Source organism: Dermacentor variabilis, chromosome 1, assembly GCF_050947875.1.
Source record: "Dermacentor variabilis isolate Ectoservices chromosome 1, ASM5094787v1, whole genome shotgun sequence".
Taxonomy (NCBI): domain Eukaryota; kingdom Metazoa; phylum Arthropoda; class Arachnida; order Ixodida; family Ixodidae; genus Dermacentor; species Dermacentor variabilis.
The window spans coordinates 280,704,246-280,725,393 of record NC_134568.1 but is presented as its reverse complement, the minus strand read 5'-3'; the positions used below and the strand labels follow the sequence as shown (position 1 = coordinate 280,725,393).

General features: G+C 42.6%; 1 protein-coding gene across 3 annotated transcripts in view; it reads right to left on the bottom strand.

The window, feature by feature from the left end:
- The window catches only part of LOC142565819 (AKT-interacting protein-like), a 45,815-nt gene extending 25,100 nt beyond the window's left edge, over nucleotides 1-20,715 (bottom strand). Inside the window, exons 1-5 of one of the 3 annotated variants that reach the window (XM_075676360.1) lie at nucleotides 20,400-20,715; nucleotides 19,827-19,890; nucleotides 8,478-8,605; nucleotides 7,467-7,531; nucleotides 2,326-2,426 (exon numbers count right to left, since the gene is read on the bottom strand). In XM_075676360.1, the coding sequence (XP_075532475.1) occupies nucleotides 2,326-2,426; nucleotides 7,467-7,531; nucleotides 8,478-8,605; nucleotides 19,827-19,841 (309 nt within the window). In that variant the 5' untranslated portion in view covers nucleotides 19,842-19,890; nucleotides 20,400-20,715. Of the gene's footprint in view, nucleotides 1-2,325; nucleotides 2,427-7,466; nucleotides 7,532-8,477; nucleotides 8,606-19,826; nucleotides 19,891-20,096; nucleotides 20,219-20,399 lie in introns of those variants that run through there. The other 2 variants (XM_075676374.1, XM_075676368.1) reach the window with 2 other exon arrangements.
- Between the last annotated feature and the right edge of the window lie 433 nt (nucleotides 20,716-21,148).

Genomic DNA, 21,148 nt, shown 5'->3' with positions numbered 1-21,148 from the left:
AGCATAATGTAAAGGATGAACATTTGGACAGGTATCGAAAACACAGTTTTGAGCTCTTATGCCACAGTAAAAATAGTACCGTATTTACTCGAATCTAGGCCGATGTTTTTTTCGAGAAAACAATGTGCGAAAGTGGGGGGGTCGGCTGAGATTCAAGTACCATGGTTTGACCGCTAAAGACCCGGCCGCGCTAGCGGCATGACGGCTTGCCATGCACTGATCTCAGGCTGCCGTGTGCAGGTGAGGAGAGGAGACGGTGGACGAGAGAGTGGATGGCAGTACTTTTCTTATGTAGGGAATTTAGCCAGCAAGGGTGGATTGTGTCACGTGATTACGGCACCGGCGATTGCCATGGGGGGGCACTCTGACACCCCCTCCTCCCTTCCTCCTGTGTGGTGGGGGCATGGAGTTGGCAGTTTTCTGAAAGCGATCGTTCAGTGCAGTCGTGTTGGTTGAGTTTTGGAAGTGTCGCGCTTTAACCATGTGCTTGCGAAACGTCTGCGCCACCTTTTCTTGAGAAGCGATGGCACCAACCAAGCGGTGCCACTACAGTGCGGCCTTTAAGCAAAAGGTCATTTTGCATGCGAAGAAGACTTCGCACCTGCAAGCGCAGCGTGAGTTCAGCATGCACGAAAAGAATGTGCGACGATGGCGCAAACAAGGGACGGAACTGTTCAGCTGTGCAGCAACCCGCTTGGCATTCACTGGACCAAAAACGGGCCGACACCATGAGGTGGAAGACGCTGTTGCCAATTTTATCACGGAACAAAGGGAAGCGGGAATGCCCGTGACGACAGAGATTATCCAGGCGAAAGCCAGGGAAGTTGCCAACATGAAGGGTGTCGCACGAGCCAATCTTAAAGCAAGCAGGGGCTGGGCAACGCGTTTTATGGAATGGTTCGGGTTCAGCCTGAGACGAAGGACCTCCGTGTGTCAGAAGCTGCCCGCTGACTTCGAGGAGAAGCTTGTCAAGTTTCAGTGCTACGTGATGGACAAACAGCGGGAAAAGGGCTACCAACTGCGGCAAACTGCAAACACCGACCAGACCCTGGTGTTCTTCAACATGCCAATGGCACACACCGTGAACAAAAAGGGTGTGAAGGAACTCAAACTTAAGACGGCAGGTTACAAAAAGCAGTGAACAGCAATAATGTTGTGCTGCACCACCGGTGGACGAAAACTCCCTCCAATTCAAGCGCAACATTCTACCAGTGGGTGAAAAGTTCCCCAGAAATGTTGTTGTGCGCATTCACGACAAAGGTTGGATGTCCAGCGGCTTGATGGAGGACTCGGTGAAAACGGTTTGGGAATGCCATCCAGGGGCCATGTTGTGCAAGCAGTCACTTCTAGTCCTCAATTCCTACCGCGGCCATCTGACTGACAACATGAAGCCTATGCTTTCTCGTGCTGGGACAGACATCGGCATAATCCCTCGTGGCATGACTAGCCAACTCCAACCACTTGACGTTGCCGTTAATAAGCCCTTTAAAGATAGGCTTCGCAAGCACTATACCGACTGGCTTACGTCGGAAGAACATCAGCTCACGCCAACCGGGCACATCAAGCATGCTTCGCTTGGCCAGCTGGCGAACTGGATCGCCGTGGCGTGGAATCAAATTCTAGATGAAAGAATCACTAGAGCTTTCAAAAAGTGTTGTATTTCAAACGCGATGGACGGAAGCGAGGATGATGCCCTCTGGGATGAACTCAGCAACAAAGAGGACAGCGATGTTACGGATGATGATGATGATGACGACGACGAATAAGCTTTATACGTACATGTCTATGGAGTGTGCGCTTACGAAATAAAAATGCTGGGTTTTCTGCCGATAAAACGAAGTTTTTTCGTTCGGCCTACATTCGAGGTAAGTTTTTTTTTGTTGTTTTTTCTAGCTTCGGACTTTGGGGAGGTCGGCTTAGAATCGGAGTCCGCCTAGATTCGAGTAAATACGGTACTCATTATCACATCTAAACCAGTCTCTTGATTCAGTAAGGCATAAGGATGCCTTTAGTTCAGCACAATGTAAGCTGGCATGATTTTATTGACTTGCCATTTTTGTTTCTTTTAACTTCGCTTCAGCCATACAGAACACTTTGAGTGCAAACAAATTCAGACGGACAGCAAGTCCTCTGAGGATAAACCTGCACAAATGTCATAGTCTTTTGCTAGTAGGTTTCACTGACAGTCATACTTTTTAACTTGCATACCAACACTTCAAAGACTAGTCTTAAAAAACAACCTTTCAGAAGATCTTTATTCAAAATGTGTATGACTATGTACCTCTTTTGAAGAACTGATTAAGACAAAAATGTGAGTCCCCCTACCGGGCAGTCTCCATCGGGGTAGTTTTCCGGGATACGGAGAGTGAACCGAAACACACCACCCTGATAGAGGCCTTGTCGGATAAATAACACTCCAAACCACACTGCAGCAAATGAGAAAATAAAAAAGAGAAAACATGGATATATAAAAACGCAACTGCAAATGTTTAAAAAGAAAGACATACCTGGCTGCCTTTAGTCTTAACACTCGTCAAATGTACAGGCATGGCTACTGCTAGCGGGAACACGTCAAAGAAGGGGAAAACGGAGCAACAGCCAGAACAGATAGTGCACGTGAGGTGTACAAACAACGCAGTTTGCCCTATGAGTGGGCTCTCAGGTCCGTTGATCTTAAAGGGCCCGCCACCAGGCCACGTAGCAAATTTTGGTTACACGCTGGAAGTTGTTACATGCTCTCTTGGGAGCGTTCTACCGCAAGAATTTTTTGCATCAATTCATTAATAGCAGAGACAGAAATATATGAAGTGCCGCAAACCCATGATGTCAGGAGGCGAGTGTCACTGCCAACAAAGACACTCTCTTCATTTGGCCCATCAAGCCTCCGCAAGCGAAATTCCTTCCCTGCGTTCTCCCGTACCAGAGCCGGACTATCTGTGATGAATACATCACGGGCCCCACCTCCTTTCTCTCTCTCTCTTGCAGTTTTACTGAGTGGTGCACTTCCCGTGAAGGTTTCACACACAAGCTGTTGCATTTCTCTCGTTCCACACATAGGACGATTATGCGCACTTTGCACAAGAACTGATTAGCAGTATAAGTAAGTGCCACAATCACGAGCACTGAGGCAGGCATAAGAGGATGAAAGAGCATGATTGCAGTGCTTCAACAAGGTATAAAATGACAGTTTCGTTCTCTGTGCAAGCAACTGCATGACATGGGTAAAAGCAGACGAAACAGAAGTGCATCTCTCTTGCTAATGTACAAAGTAAAACAAAAACACGCAGACATTCGGTTTGTATGTTTTATTATTTCTCTAAACATTAATTTGTCTATTGAAGCAACAGATTAAACAAATAACTGATGTTGCCTTGAATAATTCTTGAAGACACATATAAATATGAGCGATGTCAGCAATGTCATGTACGTAGGTGCACTTGAGCGATAGACATCGACTCTCTAGCTGCAAACTGCAACTGAAATTCAAGCTCTTTCCGCAGCACTTAGGGATGTAATACTTAGCAGACACAATTGTTAGTGTGCATTTTATGCACTGCGCTTGTCATCTTGAAATGGCCAGACCTGGTAAGGGGCCCTTTAAAGGATCCCTGGAGCAGTTTAGACATATTTTGTAGATGCATAGGATACAGCTACAATACAACATTTGCACCACAATTTAGATGAAGAGTCTTATATTAAGAGAGCTATAAACGATTACAAGTTATCCTCCTCCCTAGTAATGCTTTTTCTTCTGAACTCTTTTGCCGAGAGAGTGGCGCTAAGCTCCACCTTCACTGGTTCTGTGTCATGATCTGACATCGTGTCATCTACTTCTGGTGTCTTGAAACCAGTATGCGAAGCCTCTTCAACCTCTTCGCTAGCTGCATGGCCGTCAATCCCCAGCGAGAGCTATTTAAGCAGCGTGCATTGCAAGCGTTCTGTCGCAGCACCGAGTGTGTCCAGTGTTCCGCAGGCAAGCTGGGTGTTTTGACGGATGGGCGGAGGTGTAAACTAAAGCCCCTCCATACTACTACCACTGTGATGAAGGGGCTTTAGCATAAACGTGAGCGGCATGCACGGTGCAGCCATCTGGTGGTACAGAACTTCACCAGCCAGATATGGAGCTAATATTGCTGTAACCAAGTATAAAACACTTTAAACATTTAAAAAGACAACGTGTTCACAATTACGCTGCTGCCGAAAATTTACACCAGCAGCAAAGTAGAATACACTTGGTTACCGCTATAGTAACTCTGTGTTTGTCTTGTGGAGCTCTGTGCCACCAGGTGGCTGTACCCTGAAGGGCACGGACATTTGCGCCTCCATCCATCTGGCAAAACGCCCAGTCTGCCTGAGTTTACCAGAATACCAGACATGCTAAACTCTCTATTGTGGTAGTAATCCACCTGCGTGAAGTGACAGCCGCAAACACATAGATACTGGCGCAAATCAGATACCGACAGCCCTTTTGCATCACTATGTTTGCAGCCCACAACGCAACATGGACGATTCATGGTACTCATGAAAAGAAACCTCGAGGCTAACACTGACCGCACAGCTCATGCCAACACAGAGCACATTGTAACACAAGCAGACAACACTTGCTGTGTGCAGGAAGTGCTTGAGTGTAGTGATATACTGTTGTTGTGTGTTTTGTTCTCTTTCTGTTTCTTTTTTATACAAACAAATTAACCAACATCTTAGCTATTATGTACAACATCTGTTCACCATAAATTTAGAAAATCATCGATGACGCTATCTGGGTAGCCATTCCGATAGCTCACCTAACTGGCGTCGCATGCGCCAACTATGCAGATTGTACCGGGGCAGCTGAAAACTCAGGGGAGCGGTGGCGCCGCTGTGATTGGTAGTGATGCAGATTTTTAAAACCATATAATAAATTACAGACTGTATGTGGAGCGTTTAAATGTGTTACATAATGATCAGAAGGACCTACCCTAACGACTCAGTACGTTTATACAAAATTGTCAATATCATTTCAGGGTCCATTGAAATGAAGGCCCTAGACCTCTAAACCTTACAAAAAAAATTTCTGGCAAGCATCAGAGGACCCAAAATAACTTATTATAATAGGTTTTCCACAGCCAGTTCTGGTTTCGCTTGCCGAAAGGCTACTCTTTTGTGATGTCATGAAGCAGACTGTGGTTACGTGGGAGAAGGGCATTGCAATGCTTTGACACTCATTCCGGCTTGCTCAGTCACCTCCTATGCTGCTACTTTTTGTAAGGGCCAATGTAGCCACATAGCAGAGGACCGAGCGAGCCAGTGCAAATGTCAAAACCTCACTATGTTCTGGTCCCAGGTGACTACCTTGTGCAACATGACGTGACAAAACAGTAGAAGTGAAACCGAAAATGGCTGTAGAAGAGCTATCATATTAAATCATTTGTGGTTCCCTCAGGCGTGCTAGAATTTGTTCTGGGGATTAAAGGTCCAAGACCTTCATTTAACACAAAAACTGAAAAGTGGAACATATCATGCCAGTACTCAGAGAAGAACGACACTGAAGCTTAAAGAATGCAAAGTAACAGAACAATTTCTGTGAACAGAGGCTTGCAAAATGTGCTTTTAAAGTTTCTACATTTTGCAGCTTTATAACGATATTTTTGCACTTTGTCTCAGTTAAGGTTTTTTTCTGTGTGAAACAAAGACATGTGTGGGAAAAGTAGTCTCGGTTCTATTTTGTGGAAGGGTTCTTCTGCCCAATATAAAAATTTTAGTTAAAGTAAAAAATATTTGGGACCTCTTTTTGCAACTGTCCTTATCTGAACACACCCAGCTGACTCCTCCACTGTAGTGGCATCATTGCGCTTTCCCCAATAGGCTGGTGCATCGGTAATATTGTAATATTGTAATAATACCCCATACCTCCACCACTTCTCAGAACTTCTTTATTCTCAAAGATCCTGCACCATGACAACAAAGCAGTCGCGGCTCTGATGATGATATGTACAGATATGATGATGATATGAGTCTATGATGATATGTACTAATGAGGAAGATGCAATGCAAATATTGTGCTCACAATATAAACTGGGAGTACATATTTCAGATAGCAGGTGTAATTAGAGAGCAGTGCCAGAAGTAGTTTCCCCAGCCCAGCCTTAAAGAGCTCGTTGTGCGAACTCTCGCATGTTGCTACCTTAACATAGTGTAGGAAACATACGGATACAGGAGCCCTGAAAACCCAAGCACAATTCATTTCGTGGCTCAGAAGAGGAAAAAAAGACACAATCTGAGTCATATTTCCTTACTACCACAATAAAAGCGAGCTCTAAATTCAATATGAATGTAAATTCAATTTTATTATTACAACAGATCATAGGGATGACTGTACAGGCTTGTAAAAATAGGCTCAACTTTTCAGTTAGAAATAAAGGAATGAAACATGTTTTCGCAGTATCATATTTATCAATCCTGTGAGGGCATTCTGTGAAATTTAAATGAAAATTGGCGGATAATTTTTTTTTATACGCCCTTAAAATTGGCCGATTCTCACTACTTCTGCAATTTTGGTATTTTCGAGATTTTATTGCGAAATAAATACATAATATAGCTGCACATCTTTTGAGTTAAATTGCAAAAAAAAAAAGCTGTTTGAAGATTTGTCAAACTTTTTCGGCTTTATCGTCTTTGTAAAAGTGGCCTCACAAAGCTACTGATTTCGGAGTCAGTGAGAGGCGCTTGCTCAAAAAGCAAACTTTGGAAATTTTTTGGCATGAGTTTCCAGTTTCCTCGGGCCAATAGTCTTATTAGTAAAAATTACCCAAAAACTTTTGGTGGTGTACAATGTTTTAGTTTTGGAGTAGCAGGTCTTTAATCTTGCAAAATCTGCAAATCACAAGAATGCTCTTCTCCACCTTTGGTGAATTACAATTTTTTTTTAAATCCGCACTGCGTCTCACAAAACAAAAGTTAATTCCTTTCTAGAGAGGACATTCACCCAGCTCATATCAAATTCTTGCTGTAAACAAAATATAGTCAGTACCCCCCAACTATATCCTTATCTGAACACACCCTGGAGACGGGTGCTTCGAGTACATTATAAGTAATTGCTAGAAAAGCCTCTCTGTTATACCTAAGAAACACAAGGCCCACCAGTTTGAAATGTGTGCTATGCGCTCCAGCACAAAGATGGCATATTTACCAAGCAAAAGAAGACGCTCCTCTGCTGCAATGAAATACTGCTTAACAACTACACGAAGACTTAGCAACATAAGTTAAAAAATAAAAAATTATGGGGTTTTATGCGCCAAAACCACTTTCTGATTATGAGGCACACCGCAGTGGAGGACTCCGGGAATTTCAACCCACTGGGGTTCTTTAACGTACACCTAAATCTAAGTACACTAGCGTTTTCGCATTTCGCCCACATCGACATGTAGCCGCCGTGGCCGAAATTCGCAACATTAGTTAATGTGATATATGCACTTTCTGACACTTACCAAATGCTGAGCTGGCTGATGGCATCACGTACACTCCAGATAATTGCTGTTTCATCAGCATCAAGCTAGAAGTGCAAAAGAAAGGAAAGAAAGCAAAACAAGAATGCTCTCTCATAGCTCTTCTATGACAAATGTGAGGTGTATTTAACATTAACAAACATTTATGCTACAAAAAATCTGATTGTATGTGAGGCCTGGACATGTAGCTTACAATATGCACACAACTAGTATGCAGTAGTGCATGCAATCAACAACACAGTGCTTGTGTTTGGCAAATGTGCCACACCTTGTGCCACATGAAGCACAATCATGGTAGAAATAAGAGATAATTCCAAATTCAGGGAGGTAATTGAAAAGCCAGTCGTTCAAAGCCATGGTGTCTCTACTAGCTAAGGCAGGAAATTATTGAGACTACCTACTGCAGTAGCCCAGTGGCATTGGTGTTGCGCAGCCGAGCTTGAGGTCGCGAGGTTTGATCCCAGCTGTGGCAGCCACATTATGTACTCAAGGCCACAGGTTACTAGTGCCGAATTGAAGCAAAGAAGTCAAGAGGCCATTCCATCAAGTAAAAATCATGATACCAGTGCCAATTTCAAGGTATCCATTCGAAATGTGAGCAACGAAATACACTGACATTCCAATTAATGCCAGAAGCCTCCCTTACAGACTCTGGTAATCTAACTAGAAAATCTTGGGGGTGGATCTCGAAACAGGTGCTCATCTCGTGATTTGTTGCTGCACAGCTTTTTTTTTTTCCTATTCCTGACTAGCCAGGTTACAAAACTGTAGATAAAAAATTGTAATAGGTCATTACTGAAGCACAGTTAATATTTCATTCAAGGGGCATGGATGTTGTCCTCTGCTCAGCAGAGCCAAGTAGTAGTGCCCAGTTGAAGCATGTTTATGAATGTGGGGGTCTTTGTCTTCTGACATTTAGTTGTAAAAAATAGAAAGTGCAAGAAGTCGCAAACTGCCAATACAGAAAAGCCATGTGCACAAGACAATACGTACTATTCAGACATAAGCGAGTACTCAAGAAAGACTCGACCATAGGCATGACCACCTTGATTGTCACGTTCCAAAGGCTGCAAACATCGACCCCCAACACGCTCAGGTGTGGCTGGCAACATCTTGCGGCTCTACACCAAAGAGGAAGCATATTACTAATGTATCCATTCTGGTAAAACAAATACAAATGACAACAAGAACATTAGACAGATCCATATAGACAGGGCTTTCAATTCGCAATGTTCAAAGGTGGATCACAAACAGTGCTTAGCATCAGAATAACAAACAGCACTGAAGCATGACAAGTCAAGGGTTCTTGCACTTTCTACATTATGGCATCACTTAATTTGTACAAACATATATATTACAAAACTTGATGGCATGTAATGAGCTATGTATGCATTTTCCCAGAGTATTACATTAAGAATATTCTAAACATGCTTGCATTACTGTAATGAAGGACTAACATTATGTGACAAAGCCATTTATATAGCACCTCAGCTGAACTGAGCACTGTGAAAATTAATGAAACAAAAAAATTAGCTATGTAATTCTCTACCCACCCAAGCTTTATTAATGCTGTACAGCAGGTTAACCATGACAATGTGTCCCAACATAGGTGACTTAAATACATGTTTACCTTTAAAACAAAGTATATATTTGGAAACGTCACTATACACTTATAGACCACAGAGACCTTAGGAATGCTTCACCCAATCAACCATAATTTACCCAATCAACCACAAGTTGCACAGGCTTGATTTGAATGTCTATTCAGAAGTCATGTCCTGTTGATATTATGCAGTTAACTGTGAAAATAAGAGACATGCCTATCTAAAAAATTTTTCAGTCGTGATTTGTGATATCCTTCGGCGATTTTGGCACACAATAAATCCCAGCAACCACCCCAATGTAACTCTTGCTAATACCAATGGTTCTCCTGTTACTGAATCCGAATGTGCTAAGTTATTAAATGATTCATTCTCAACAGTTTTTACTCTTGAGGATATTACTACATGCCCTAACATTGATGTTGTTTCCGGTATTAATATGACTGAAATAAAAATTGACGAAGCTGGTATTTTATCTCTACTTGGAAAATTAAAAACATCTGCATCTGATCATAATGGCTTCAACAACAAAATACTTAAACATATTTCTTCTGGTATCTATCGTTGCTTGGCAGCCATCTTTTCTCTATCATTATCATCAGGCACCATTCCTCAGGGCTGGCTAATAGCAAAAGTAGTGCCCATATTTAAACCGCCCGTCCCCAATTAGCTACACACCTATATCTTTAACTAGTATGATCTGTAAACTCTTGGAACACATTATACACTCACAAGTAATTACATACTTAGAGGAACACAACATCATCTTCAAATACCAGCATGGTTTTTGCAAGTGCTTCTAATGCGAAGCACAACTTGCAGGATTTACTCAGGATTCACACTCATCATTGGACACCGGCACCCAAATTGACGCCATGTTTTTGTACTTCTCAAATGCGTTCGATCGAGTTCCTCACCACCGGCTCTTACTAAAACTTAGACAACTTAATATTCACCCACTTGTTCTGGCATGGGTGCAAGCCTTCCTCTCTAGTAGACAACAGTTCACGTCGGTCAATAACTTTGACTCTCCTTTCGTCCCAGTCTCATCCGGTGTTCCTCAAGGAAGTGTGCTCGGTCCATTGCTTTTTCTAATTTATATAAATGACTTACCCTCCTCCATCAAATCTAGAGTTAGGCTATTCGCTGACATTTGTGTTATTTACCGCAACATCTCTTCTGAAGCTGACCACCAATCTCTGCAATCTGACCTTGACTCCTTAACTTCGTGGTGGACAACTTGGCTAATGACACTAAATACTTCAAAAACTAAGTTGATGTCTTTAACTAAAAAATATTCTCGCATTCCAACATCTTACTTGCTAAATAATACTTCAGTGGAACTTACGACTACATACAAATATCTTGAAGTTAACTTTCAGTCTGACCTGTCCTGGCATTACCATATTAGCATCACCCTTGCTTCAGCAAACTGCTCACTTGGGTTTCTTAAATGTAACTTGAAACACACCCCATCGCACTTATGTAAACTAGCTTATATCACTTTAATCCGTCCTAAAATAGAATATGCCTCAACCATTTGGGATCCCGATCAAGACTACATTATTAAAAACATTGAAGCCCTGCAGAACCGTGCTGTGGGTTTTATTTTTTCGGATAACTCACGTCGCACCAGCGTCACTTCATTGAAGAATCGTGCTGAACTGCATGTGTTATCATGTCGCCATAAAATTGCTCGCTTATCACTTCTTCATAAGCTCTACCATCACGCATCACTTCGCGAGGACTTCTTTAGGCCACCCCCTGCCATCTTTCCCCGCCGTGATCACCCTTTTAAAATCGAACGCTTCACGTGTCGCACACTAACTTATGCCAGATCATTCATACAGCGCACCCATCACCGACAAAAATGAATTCCAGACACAAGTCCTCCACACCCCCCTTTTTTTTACACTACGAATAGTGTTAAAAAATATTCTTGTCTTCTGTGTAACATGCATATTTTTATGGCTATTGTTCCTATTTTTATTGCGGTGTTTTGCCTTTTCCTTTTATTATTAAATTATTTATGGGGTTTTACATGCCAAAACCACTTTCTGATTATGGGAACGCCGTAGCGGAGGACTCCGGAAATTTCGACCATCTGGAGATCTTTAACGTGCTCCTAAATCTAAGTATACGGGTGTTTTCGCATTTCGCCCCCCATCGAAATGCGGCTGCCGTGGCTGGGATTCGATCCCACTACCTTGTGCTCAGCAGCCCAAGTTCCTTTTAAGTTCACATGTTGTGTTGTTTTCTGATTTGTTATACATTTATGGTCCGATTGCTTTCTATGACCCAGATTATCCTCCATTTTTGTGTGCTTGTGATTCGTATTCTCTTTTTGTACACTTGTGATTATTATTTGTACTACGATAATCTTATTGGCCTTGTATTATTATTTTTTGTGATTACTGTTTATCAGTTCCCTTTTTTTCTTTTTTTTTTCTACTTATTACTCACTTATTACATCTGTATGTGTTACTGCACCCCCCCCCCCCCCATGTAATACTCTCCTGTGAGAGGGCCTTTAGGGGTATTCTGAATAAATAAATAAAATAAATAAATTTTGCACCCTCTCTAGGTTTGCCCAAGAAGTACTTTCTCACGGGATTGGATCCCGGCCACGGCGGCCGCATTTCGATGGGGGCAAAATGCGAAAACGCCCGTGTACTTTGATTCAGGTGCACGTTAAAGAACTCCCAGGTGTTCCAAATTTCCAGAGCCCCCAACTACGGCGTGCCTCATAATCAGATCGTGGTTTTGGCATGTAAAACCCCATAATTAAAAAAAAAAGTACTTTCTGGATGCTACAGAGATACTCAAATTATAACCAAACATTATCATGTGATGCCTGCAGCTCAGGTGTCCACCACTTATTCTGTATTATACAACAAAACTGACCTAAAAGAAACTGATGAAAAAAAATGTTACTCGCCATACCCGTCCTGCGAAAGTGGATGCCCAGTGAATCTATCAAAAACCACCACTACAACTGCTGAGGAAGTTATGCAATGCTTTATTGCTTTAGAGTAACGGTAGTAAGGGCAATTTAAAGTAATGGTAGTAATGGTACTTTTGGCAGCACACCGCCGCTGGTCATACTGCTGTTTCTTTTTCCCTTTGCCGCTCCTCGTATTCATGCAGCTCCTCAGGAGCCCTAACAATGCATTGTGTACCCATAATGGTGCTACAACAACAATGAAATCAGTTGCTAGGCTGGTTATTTTTATATGAAAGGCTAGAGACATCACACCCATGTTGCAAGCTGCCGTCACCGTGGCAGCTTGGGCAACAGTAATCTTTACCAAGAAACGTATGCAGGGAGCACTACGTGTTTCGCATTGTTATCAGGAGTGGCTTATAATAAATTATGTGGTTTGGATGCTTGTTTTGTGCTTGCTCTTTATTGGAACAAATGCTGTTTTGTATGATGTATGCATTATTCCAAAGAATGTATGCACTTGTCGCTTCACTTTGCAGAGTGCTTGAATTCTCTGCCTTACGGGGGTACGAGCCACTACTCCTGCCCTGCAGTGCCGCCAAGATTGGCCTACATTTTTGCTAACAGACATGGGCATGAAAAATGCCGACCACGGAAAGGCTCACAGCTTAACCACCAGTATATTATGTTTTTTCCATGCAATGCAAGCTAAGGATATTACGTCTGCTCCTGATGCACTGTGGCATACCTGTTATAGCGTACTAGAACACTGGGAAGTATGCTGTCTGTGGCAAGACAGAATGAAGTCGTGAGGGCCACTTCAGCAATGACAGTTGCAGGTTTGCAACTGGCACACTCCAACATGTTTACTGTGCCATTCCCACCTATATGCTTCGCGAGAGCTGTCCTGCCTTGGAGACATTTTTAAAATGCACGGTGTTTGTTTTTTATACCACGTTGGTTTTGTGTGCGCAGGAACTGTCGTGATATAGCAGAGTGTCCATAATGACGGATATACAACAGGACAAGCGGGACAGGAGCTGTTTACACTTGCAACAGCTGTTACCGTTCATGTAAAGAAGCATTTATTTGCCCCCCAGCTGAGTCTGGTCACCGACCAGCGTGATACTGCAACATCAGAAAAAAGACAATGCCATAGATGCAGGAACAACTGAAATTGATGATGGCAGAAACATGTGCAAATATCACTTCAAGCCTCTACTCTTACAGCGTATGTACCAAAGAGATCAATGGAAGAATCGCTGAGATCCCTCATAATCAGCACTAGCTGATAAATGACACCAGCCCTACTGCACGTACTTGTGTGCTTAAGAGTAATTTGTGTTGTTCTTTATCACGTGGAAGACCAATGCACAAAGTATGTTTTATGTTGCAGAATTTTTACAGTGTACAACTTTCAAAGCTTAGATGTTGCATGCAGAAAACGGAACTACCACTTATATTGCCATAATGTCGTATGTGCTCCTTCAATGGTGCTTTAAGGCAAAGTCGTTAAGTAAAGAAAGTAAAGCTAAGAGACAACAAGCCAAGCACCTGAAGATGAAACAGCACAATTATAATAGCACTCATATAAAATCATTCTAAAGTTCATTTGAATATCACTTCGAAGTGGACGTTGAAACGCTTTTTCCTGCTCCTGTTCGTGCCTCTGGCTTATAAATTTGTGCCACTTTTTTAGCATCAAGATTTACACAGCAACGTCTATGAAAGTGTGAACCACAGGCAGACAGTCTGCTTACATGTGGTAGTGGCATCACCACATGGCTGTAAGTGGCAACCCAAGTACTGCAGTAGCTTTTAATGTTTTAAATTACCAAAATGAACTCATTTGTTATGAGAAAGCCAATGACATGTAGGCTGAAAGCAAACCAAGTTGACGAAGTGAATAGCATTCTTATTCTACCGCGAGCATTTTTTTGGCCCCAGTATCTTGCCTAAGAGAGAGAGCAATGCCAGACCGCCGGCAACAGCCCTCCTTCTGTCCCGCTGTTGCCACTCTCTCCCACTCTGTTGGAAGAGGGCTCTGGTGGCACCGGAAGAGGATGAGGGCTGTCGCCTTCCACGCTGCTGCTCATGCCACTGGGGATGACAGACATATAACGAATCGGCTTATATAGACACTTATACTACAGCTACAGATGCGCTGGTGACTTGCTCTGTTCTCAGCAGAAAAACCACTGGGGTTGCCTTTTAATGTATGTAGATTTTTTTTTTCAATTAATAAATGTCTTTCTCTCTCCCTTTCTCTACAGAATTATGCAATGAAATTTAAAATGCTTGCCATTCACTTTGCCATTCCTTTGCCATTTCTTTATTGATCACATATACATATAAAAGTTGTGTAATTGCTTTAGAAGTTTTGCCATTCACATTGCCGGTCACTTCACCAGCCCTTTATCACTTAATAAAGAACAAGTGCAAGATCTTAAAATTTGCTTTAATGTGTGCTATAAAATGCCCTCCAAATGTGTCCTCACTCAAGGGGAGTTGGAAGAGCAACAAAGGCGCCTTGCCGAGCAAGAACGCCTCTAGTTTGCTTCGAAATGTGGCCCTAAATGAGAATGTTCGTGTTTGCATTCAGCTATTTGCTAACTTCAACAATCGCCTTTGATGGTTTCTGCACACCAGCCACAGTGCCTACATTTCAATGGGGTGAAATGCAAAAATGCTCACGTAATTAGATTAAGGTGCACATTAAAGAAGCCCAGGTGATCAAAATTAATCTGGACCACTACGGCAATTCTGTAACCAACTGTGAATGAAGTTTTGGAATGTTGCAGCCCACAATTAATTTTTTTTAACGTTACAAGCAGAAAAATAAGCAGAGAAAAACCTTTTTCCCTTCTACTGCAGGTATTCCCACTTGCAAGTGGTGTAAAAGTGCACAAATTCATGCTTCTTTCCGCCGCTGCTTCTTTGAAGTTTTCATTTATTGCAGCACCGTGTGTAATTTTTATATAAAGGCATCAAAATTAAAGGGCCCCTGAAACGGTTCGGTCAAATTTTGTAGACGCGTAGGGTACAGCTAATAAAGCGTCGCATATTAAGAGAGTTACGGATGGTTACAAGTTACCCTCCTCCAAAGCCATGCATTTTCTTCTCAACTCGTTCGCCGAATGATCGGGGCTAAGCTCTGCCTTCACTGGCTCTACGTCATTACGACACGTCATGTCGTCTACTTCCGGTTCTCTAGGAGCAAGCACGCGAAGCCTCTCCAACCTCTTTGTCAGCTGCTTGGTAGTCGACCCCAAGCAAGATCTATCAAAGCAGCGTGCGTTGCGAGCATTCTGTTGCAGCGCCGAACGTGTCTGGTATTCCGGTAACCACAGGCGAGCTGGGCATTTCGATGAAACAGTGGAGGCATAAACTCAAACTGATGAAGGAACTTTAGCGTAGACATACATGAGTGCCCTGATCAGTCTACACGGTCCAGCCACCTGGTGGCACAGAGCTTAACCAGCCAAGCAATTGCTCTAACCAAGTGTAAAACGTTTTAAACATTTACAAAAACAATGTGTTATTGATTGCGATCCTGCGAAATATTTACACCAGCAGCAAAGAAGAATATACTTCTACTGCTACTGTGTTTGTTTGGTTGAGCACTGTGCCACCAGGTGGCTGCACCGTGCAGACCATTAACGTTTGCGCTTCTGCTCATCCCATGAAATGGCACGGTCCAACGGCCAGACCCTGTCCCCTTGCGCTTGCATTTACCCGAATACCGAGCTCACGAAACACTATTGTGGTAGTAATCCTCCAGTGTAAAGTGACAGCCGCAAACATGCAAATCCTTGTGCCGATCGGATAGCAACAGTCTGATGCACTGGAGCCACTTCGCTCGTCTGCTGCCTTGCAGAGGGACACGATGTCACAGCTTGACATATTTCCAGTCGCTACGTTTGCAGCCCACAATGCAACAAAGGTAAATCATGGTGCTCGCAAGAAGACTGAGACCGGCACTGACCGCAGAGCTCTCGTCAAAACAAAGCAAATTGTAACACAAGCAGACGACACTTGCTGTATGCCGGAAGTGCTTAAGTGTGCTGAGAAATTGTTCGTGTGCATTCTTTTTCTGTTACTTTCTTTTTATGGAAACAAATGAACCCACATTAAAACTCTTACAAACAACATTTGTTCACCATAAAGTTGGAAAAATTACTGATAACGTGCTCTGGGCAGCCAATCGGATAGCTCGCCCTACTGACGTCAATTGGGTAGGGGCGGCTGAAAATTCAGCCCAGCAGTGTGCTGCGACGGCAGCGATGTACATTTTTAAAATCTTATAATAAATTGCATGCTTTACGCAGAGCACTTAGATGCGTCAATCATCAGAAGGACCTACTCTAACGACTCAGTATGTTTGTAGAAAATCCTGAAAATCGTTTCAGGGTCCCTTTAACACTTTAACAATCCTTATTTCTGCAGCTGGCTTGTATATCTTGGTGCACTTGCAAAGCGTTATATGCTTGTAAATGCAAACCTGTGCAATCTCACTTACCCATTAAGTACCAAGAAAATGTACAGATGGTAGGATGAACTAGTAACGCAACATATCCATCTATATTTCCAATCGTATAGTCTCTAGACAAGGCGCTAGGCATGCCAATATGCACACTGTTAGTTTCTAATGATGTATAACGATCATGCCTGCAGCATACAGCAGTGCCTGGCGACGTCAGCGCAGAAAGGTACCACCCTCTGTGCTGCTGTGGCACACTTCCCAGTATTTTGGTACACTATATACCTGTCATGTGACATTTGTATAACATGACAGATATGAATCAGGAATGAGCCTAGCTAAGAGTGGCAGTACTACAACACCATCTAGCAGCTGAGTCGGCAAGATGCACCTATTAATTGAACAAAAAGTTTTCTTCTCACTTTTTCTTTGCATATTATTGATGATTGATTATGGGGTTTTACGTGCCAAAACCACTTTCTGATTATGAGGCACGCCGTAGTGAGGGTCTCCGGAAATTTTGACCACCTGGGGTTCTTTAACGTGCACCTAAATCTAAGTACACGGGTGTTTTCGCATTTCGCCCCCATCGAAATGCGACCGCCGTGGCCGGGATTCGATCCCGCGACCTTGTGCTCAGCAGCCCAACACCATAACCACTGAGCAACCACGGCGGGTTTGCATATTATTGCATGGATCCATAACTAGCCTCTAGTAAAGAATCTCTACATTGAGCAATGATCATGTTGTAAGATCAACAAACCGAAATTCCCAAATCAACAAACCGAAATTCCCAAGCCAACCAAAGACCAATCAGTTCCTCTCTGCTGTAAATTAGACCAATAGACCAGTGCCTTCGCATATATTTAAGGCTGAAGGACCCTGCCATAGGTTCTGCAAGGCTTACTGCATTAAAGGGACACCAAGGAAAAAATAAGTTGGGCTGTATTAGCAAATTACACTTTTACAATACCAAAAAAAAAAAAAGCCACTCTTATCCTGAGAGGAGGCTTCATAAACCAGAAAGCATGCCATAAGGAAAGACAGGTGCTTTGAAGTTTGCACACCAGCTTTTTCACAGCTTCTGCTCAAGCCTAGTTAATTTTAAAGTGAAGCTTTCTTTGCAAACCCTCCCCGACTTTCCTGACCAGGCTTGGTGGGTGCTGTGGCTACTGCAGTCTTGCCGAATAGCTTGCATGCAGGACAACACTACCATCTTTATCACCCTTATAGGTGTCCAGGATGCTGACCTTGTTTTCAATAGAATTATTGAGTGATAAAACAAATGATAAGTAAATATCCTCAATGCAACAAATAAGCAGTGCCAATGCCTAAATTGTGCCAACGCCAACAACCTCTTTCAAATGATCGCCACATGTTGATGATTTGCATACTACGGCACATACACACAATGGGGAACTGGCAATGAAGCGGGCGGTACACTTAAACTAAATAAAAAAAAATGAAGAACTACAAAGCAATACAAGAGTTGTCACACTGCGTAGCATGGGTGTACAAGAGCATGTGTGCGTGCGCCAGTTTACTTTACACCAGAGATGCAGAAAGGAAATGAGCAAATTTATAGCATTTCATTAACCACTTCATAAAAGCTTCACCTCACACAAATTTCAAAATGTGCGGTGGATCTGCATAATTCCTTTACTGGTAAAAATGGACTATGTTGCATTATAAAAGGGGCAAAAAGCTGAATTTGGCAAGTTTCAAGAACGTTTACTGCCCCACAATGGCCCAAACATGAGAAAATACACTAAAATCCATGACGTGACACTGATGTGCCAGCACAGGGTTTTGGCTCAAGATTGAAGAAATGGAAGCTTGGCCTTCATTTTCCTTTTTATTAATCAACCTCTCACCATGAAATTAAGAAAAACAGAGTTTTGAAGTAATATTTTATCAGTCTAGACTTATTTACTGTTTCACTTTAATTATGTCCCTTTAATGCGAGTGTCACACAGCATTCTTTTGATCACAATCGAGCACGATCTGGATAGAGTTTCTCAGTCGCAATTGGCTTCTTTGCTCAATCTCTGGAAGGGAGCCAATCACGATCAAGAATTTCAATCCGGATTGGGCTCAACCGCGATCGAAAGTGGCCATGTGACACCAGTATAATACAGTATCTGCACAGTGACGCTCGAGCAAAGCTTGTTCTGGCAACACAGGCATCGCACCTCTCTCCAAGATCTTGCAATACACCTCTTGAAAACTGCCAATTCCCTTGGTCTATTTTGAATGCACATAATGGAAGGATTAAGTTACTATCTGCATAATGTTCTACAACGTACAAAAGTGCTATCTATGTTACTTTTTTATGAGCACTTTGCAATGACCAGTAAGTTAGACCGTTATAGATACACTCTGGGGGTCCGAATGCCCAATGAACATTTCCCATGAAAATTCAGGAGATGCAGTTGGTTCACTAGATAGCAGCCAAAGTATTTCAATTTAAACTGCCACTATTTCATCGCTACTCTCATTCTGACACAGCCAAGTGCAAAAAGTTCATGGCATGGAGCAAGAATTTTCAAGAAGTTGAATGTTTAATGTGCGCACCAGCAATGCAGACCATCAGACAGTTGTAGTGGTGTATTGGAGCCAATATCAAGCAAAGCACTTCAAAAATATTCAAGGCAGCACACTTGCATGTGCATATTGGCAAATTGCCGAGGCTGCATATCCCAAGCAACATCCCGAAAAATTGTACAAGAGAGCCAGGAATTAATTTTGACCATCTGAGGTTCTTTTGTTGCACAGCACAACCCTAAGCACATCAGTATTTTTGTCATCCACCATCATAACACAACTGCTACAGCCACAAGCTGAACCCACATCATCATGTAGGCTGCTGCAGCTAGTTTAAAGGTGCATGCAGCACCAAAGAAGTACTGCAACATTTACTGCCATTCTGCACTCACATTTGAATACTTGTAAATAGTGGCAGTGCCTAAACAATGTCTACACAGCACAAATCTCAAGTTGAAAATTCATGGGATCACAACTCTAAGCGCATCTGTGTTCAAAAGCTTTAGTGTATGGTAAACGTCTCTAAATTTTATTAATTACTATAAAAATGAAAAGTCTTCAGAATACAAACGGGAACAGCGCAACTCAGGACGAGCGAGTAAAGAGCACATGACTAGAGGTCACTCTAACATGACAGAGCGCTGTCATTGTGCATGCACTAGAATATATGTGGTTCTCACACTTCGAAACATTGGTGCTGTACATGTCTACAAATGAAAGTTTGTAACATCAAACATTGAAAACTACACAAGGTGTATACAGCTGTAACTCACAGTGCGAATGGACATTGCACTTCTGCAATACCGCGCTTGGCTCCTTATGTATTCAGTTTATAACCTGCAAATAAAAAGCACAAGTTTGCACGTCTGTTTCTGCATGACTCTAAGCTTGTAATCGCGCATAATCACAGTTCAACCACACTTTTCGAATCGCTTTTACAGGGTAGGAAGACATTTCAAGAAATCGTACACTAATATCAGCAGTTTCGTTAGGTTCGTCATCCAAAATAACGTAGTTACTTATCCAATAAATAGCTTCGTTACGTTGAGCGCTCGTCCTGTCCTCTATCTTGTCTTCGTTCCATTTTTGCGCTCTTTACATTCATTATGAACGGAAGCTTTCCCATTTTGCTGCGTAGGTTAGATCGGTGAAAGTTGGGTTAAATGAGCAACGACCATCACAGCCACAGCGCTGCGCATGCAGGCACATGCTGATCGCCACTGTACGAAAAATTTATTTTTAAATCCACAATACAAAAAGTGAACCATGCCAATGCCAAATATACGTCAAACGCAACGAGCATTTACAAGAAGGCTAGCTTAACAACAGAGCTGATAAATTCTCACCGATCTCGCACAGTCGCATTGGTTTCGGAACCTCAGGAACAGCTGATCATCTGTCCCTTTCCTTTCCGTTTACAGGCCGAGCAAAACTACTTGTATTGGTAAGTCGCATTATCAAAGCAGTACGCACTACATATGTTCCGAGCTACAAAAACAGCATATCTCGCCCATATCTCGACCAAGCGGCTACGTATTGGCTAGGGCAGCTAGGGGTCTTGAGGTTTAGGAGTCTACGACCACTGCGACAAGCAACTAGTCAGCTCGTACGAGTGTGCAAAGTGGTCACCGCCTACACCGCTACAAGCACTGAACTGCGTAAAAACCTGTTCATTCGTTGAACCCCAGCGCCAAGTGTCGCCGTATTGCCACAGGCAGAGGGCGCCAGATGTGCACCATAGAGAAAGGATGCGTGTACTGTGACTTGAGCGTGCTGTATGGAGAATAGACGCATTTGTTGTTATGATCCACTGGGTGCAGCCGTGGCTGTAGCATTACATTAGATAAAATTTCCTGCAAAAATAGGCTAGGTATACATTGAAGCCTTATTCTGTGGTAAAGCCATTGCGAGAAAATTTGTGTTTATCAAAAAGCTAAATGGACAATATAATATTTCTCGTAGTTCTATGGTTTAATGTCCTCTTAAGTGAGACTTTGCATAAAAGCCAAGAAGTGAAGAGTTCGCCTTGTTTATAATCCCAGCTCAACATAAACCATAAACCTATGAGCTGCCGGCTACCAAGGCGATCAAAACA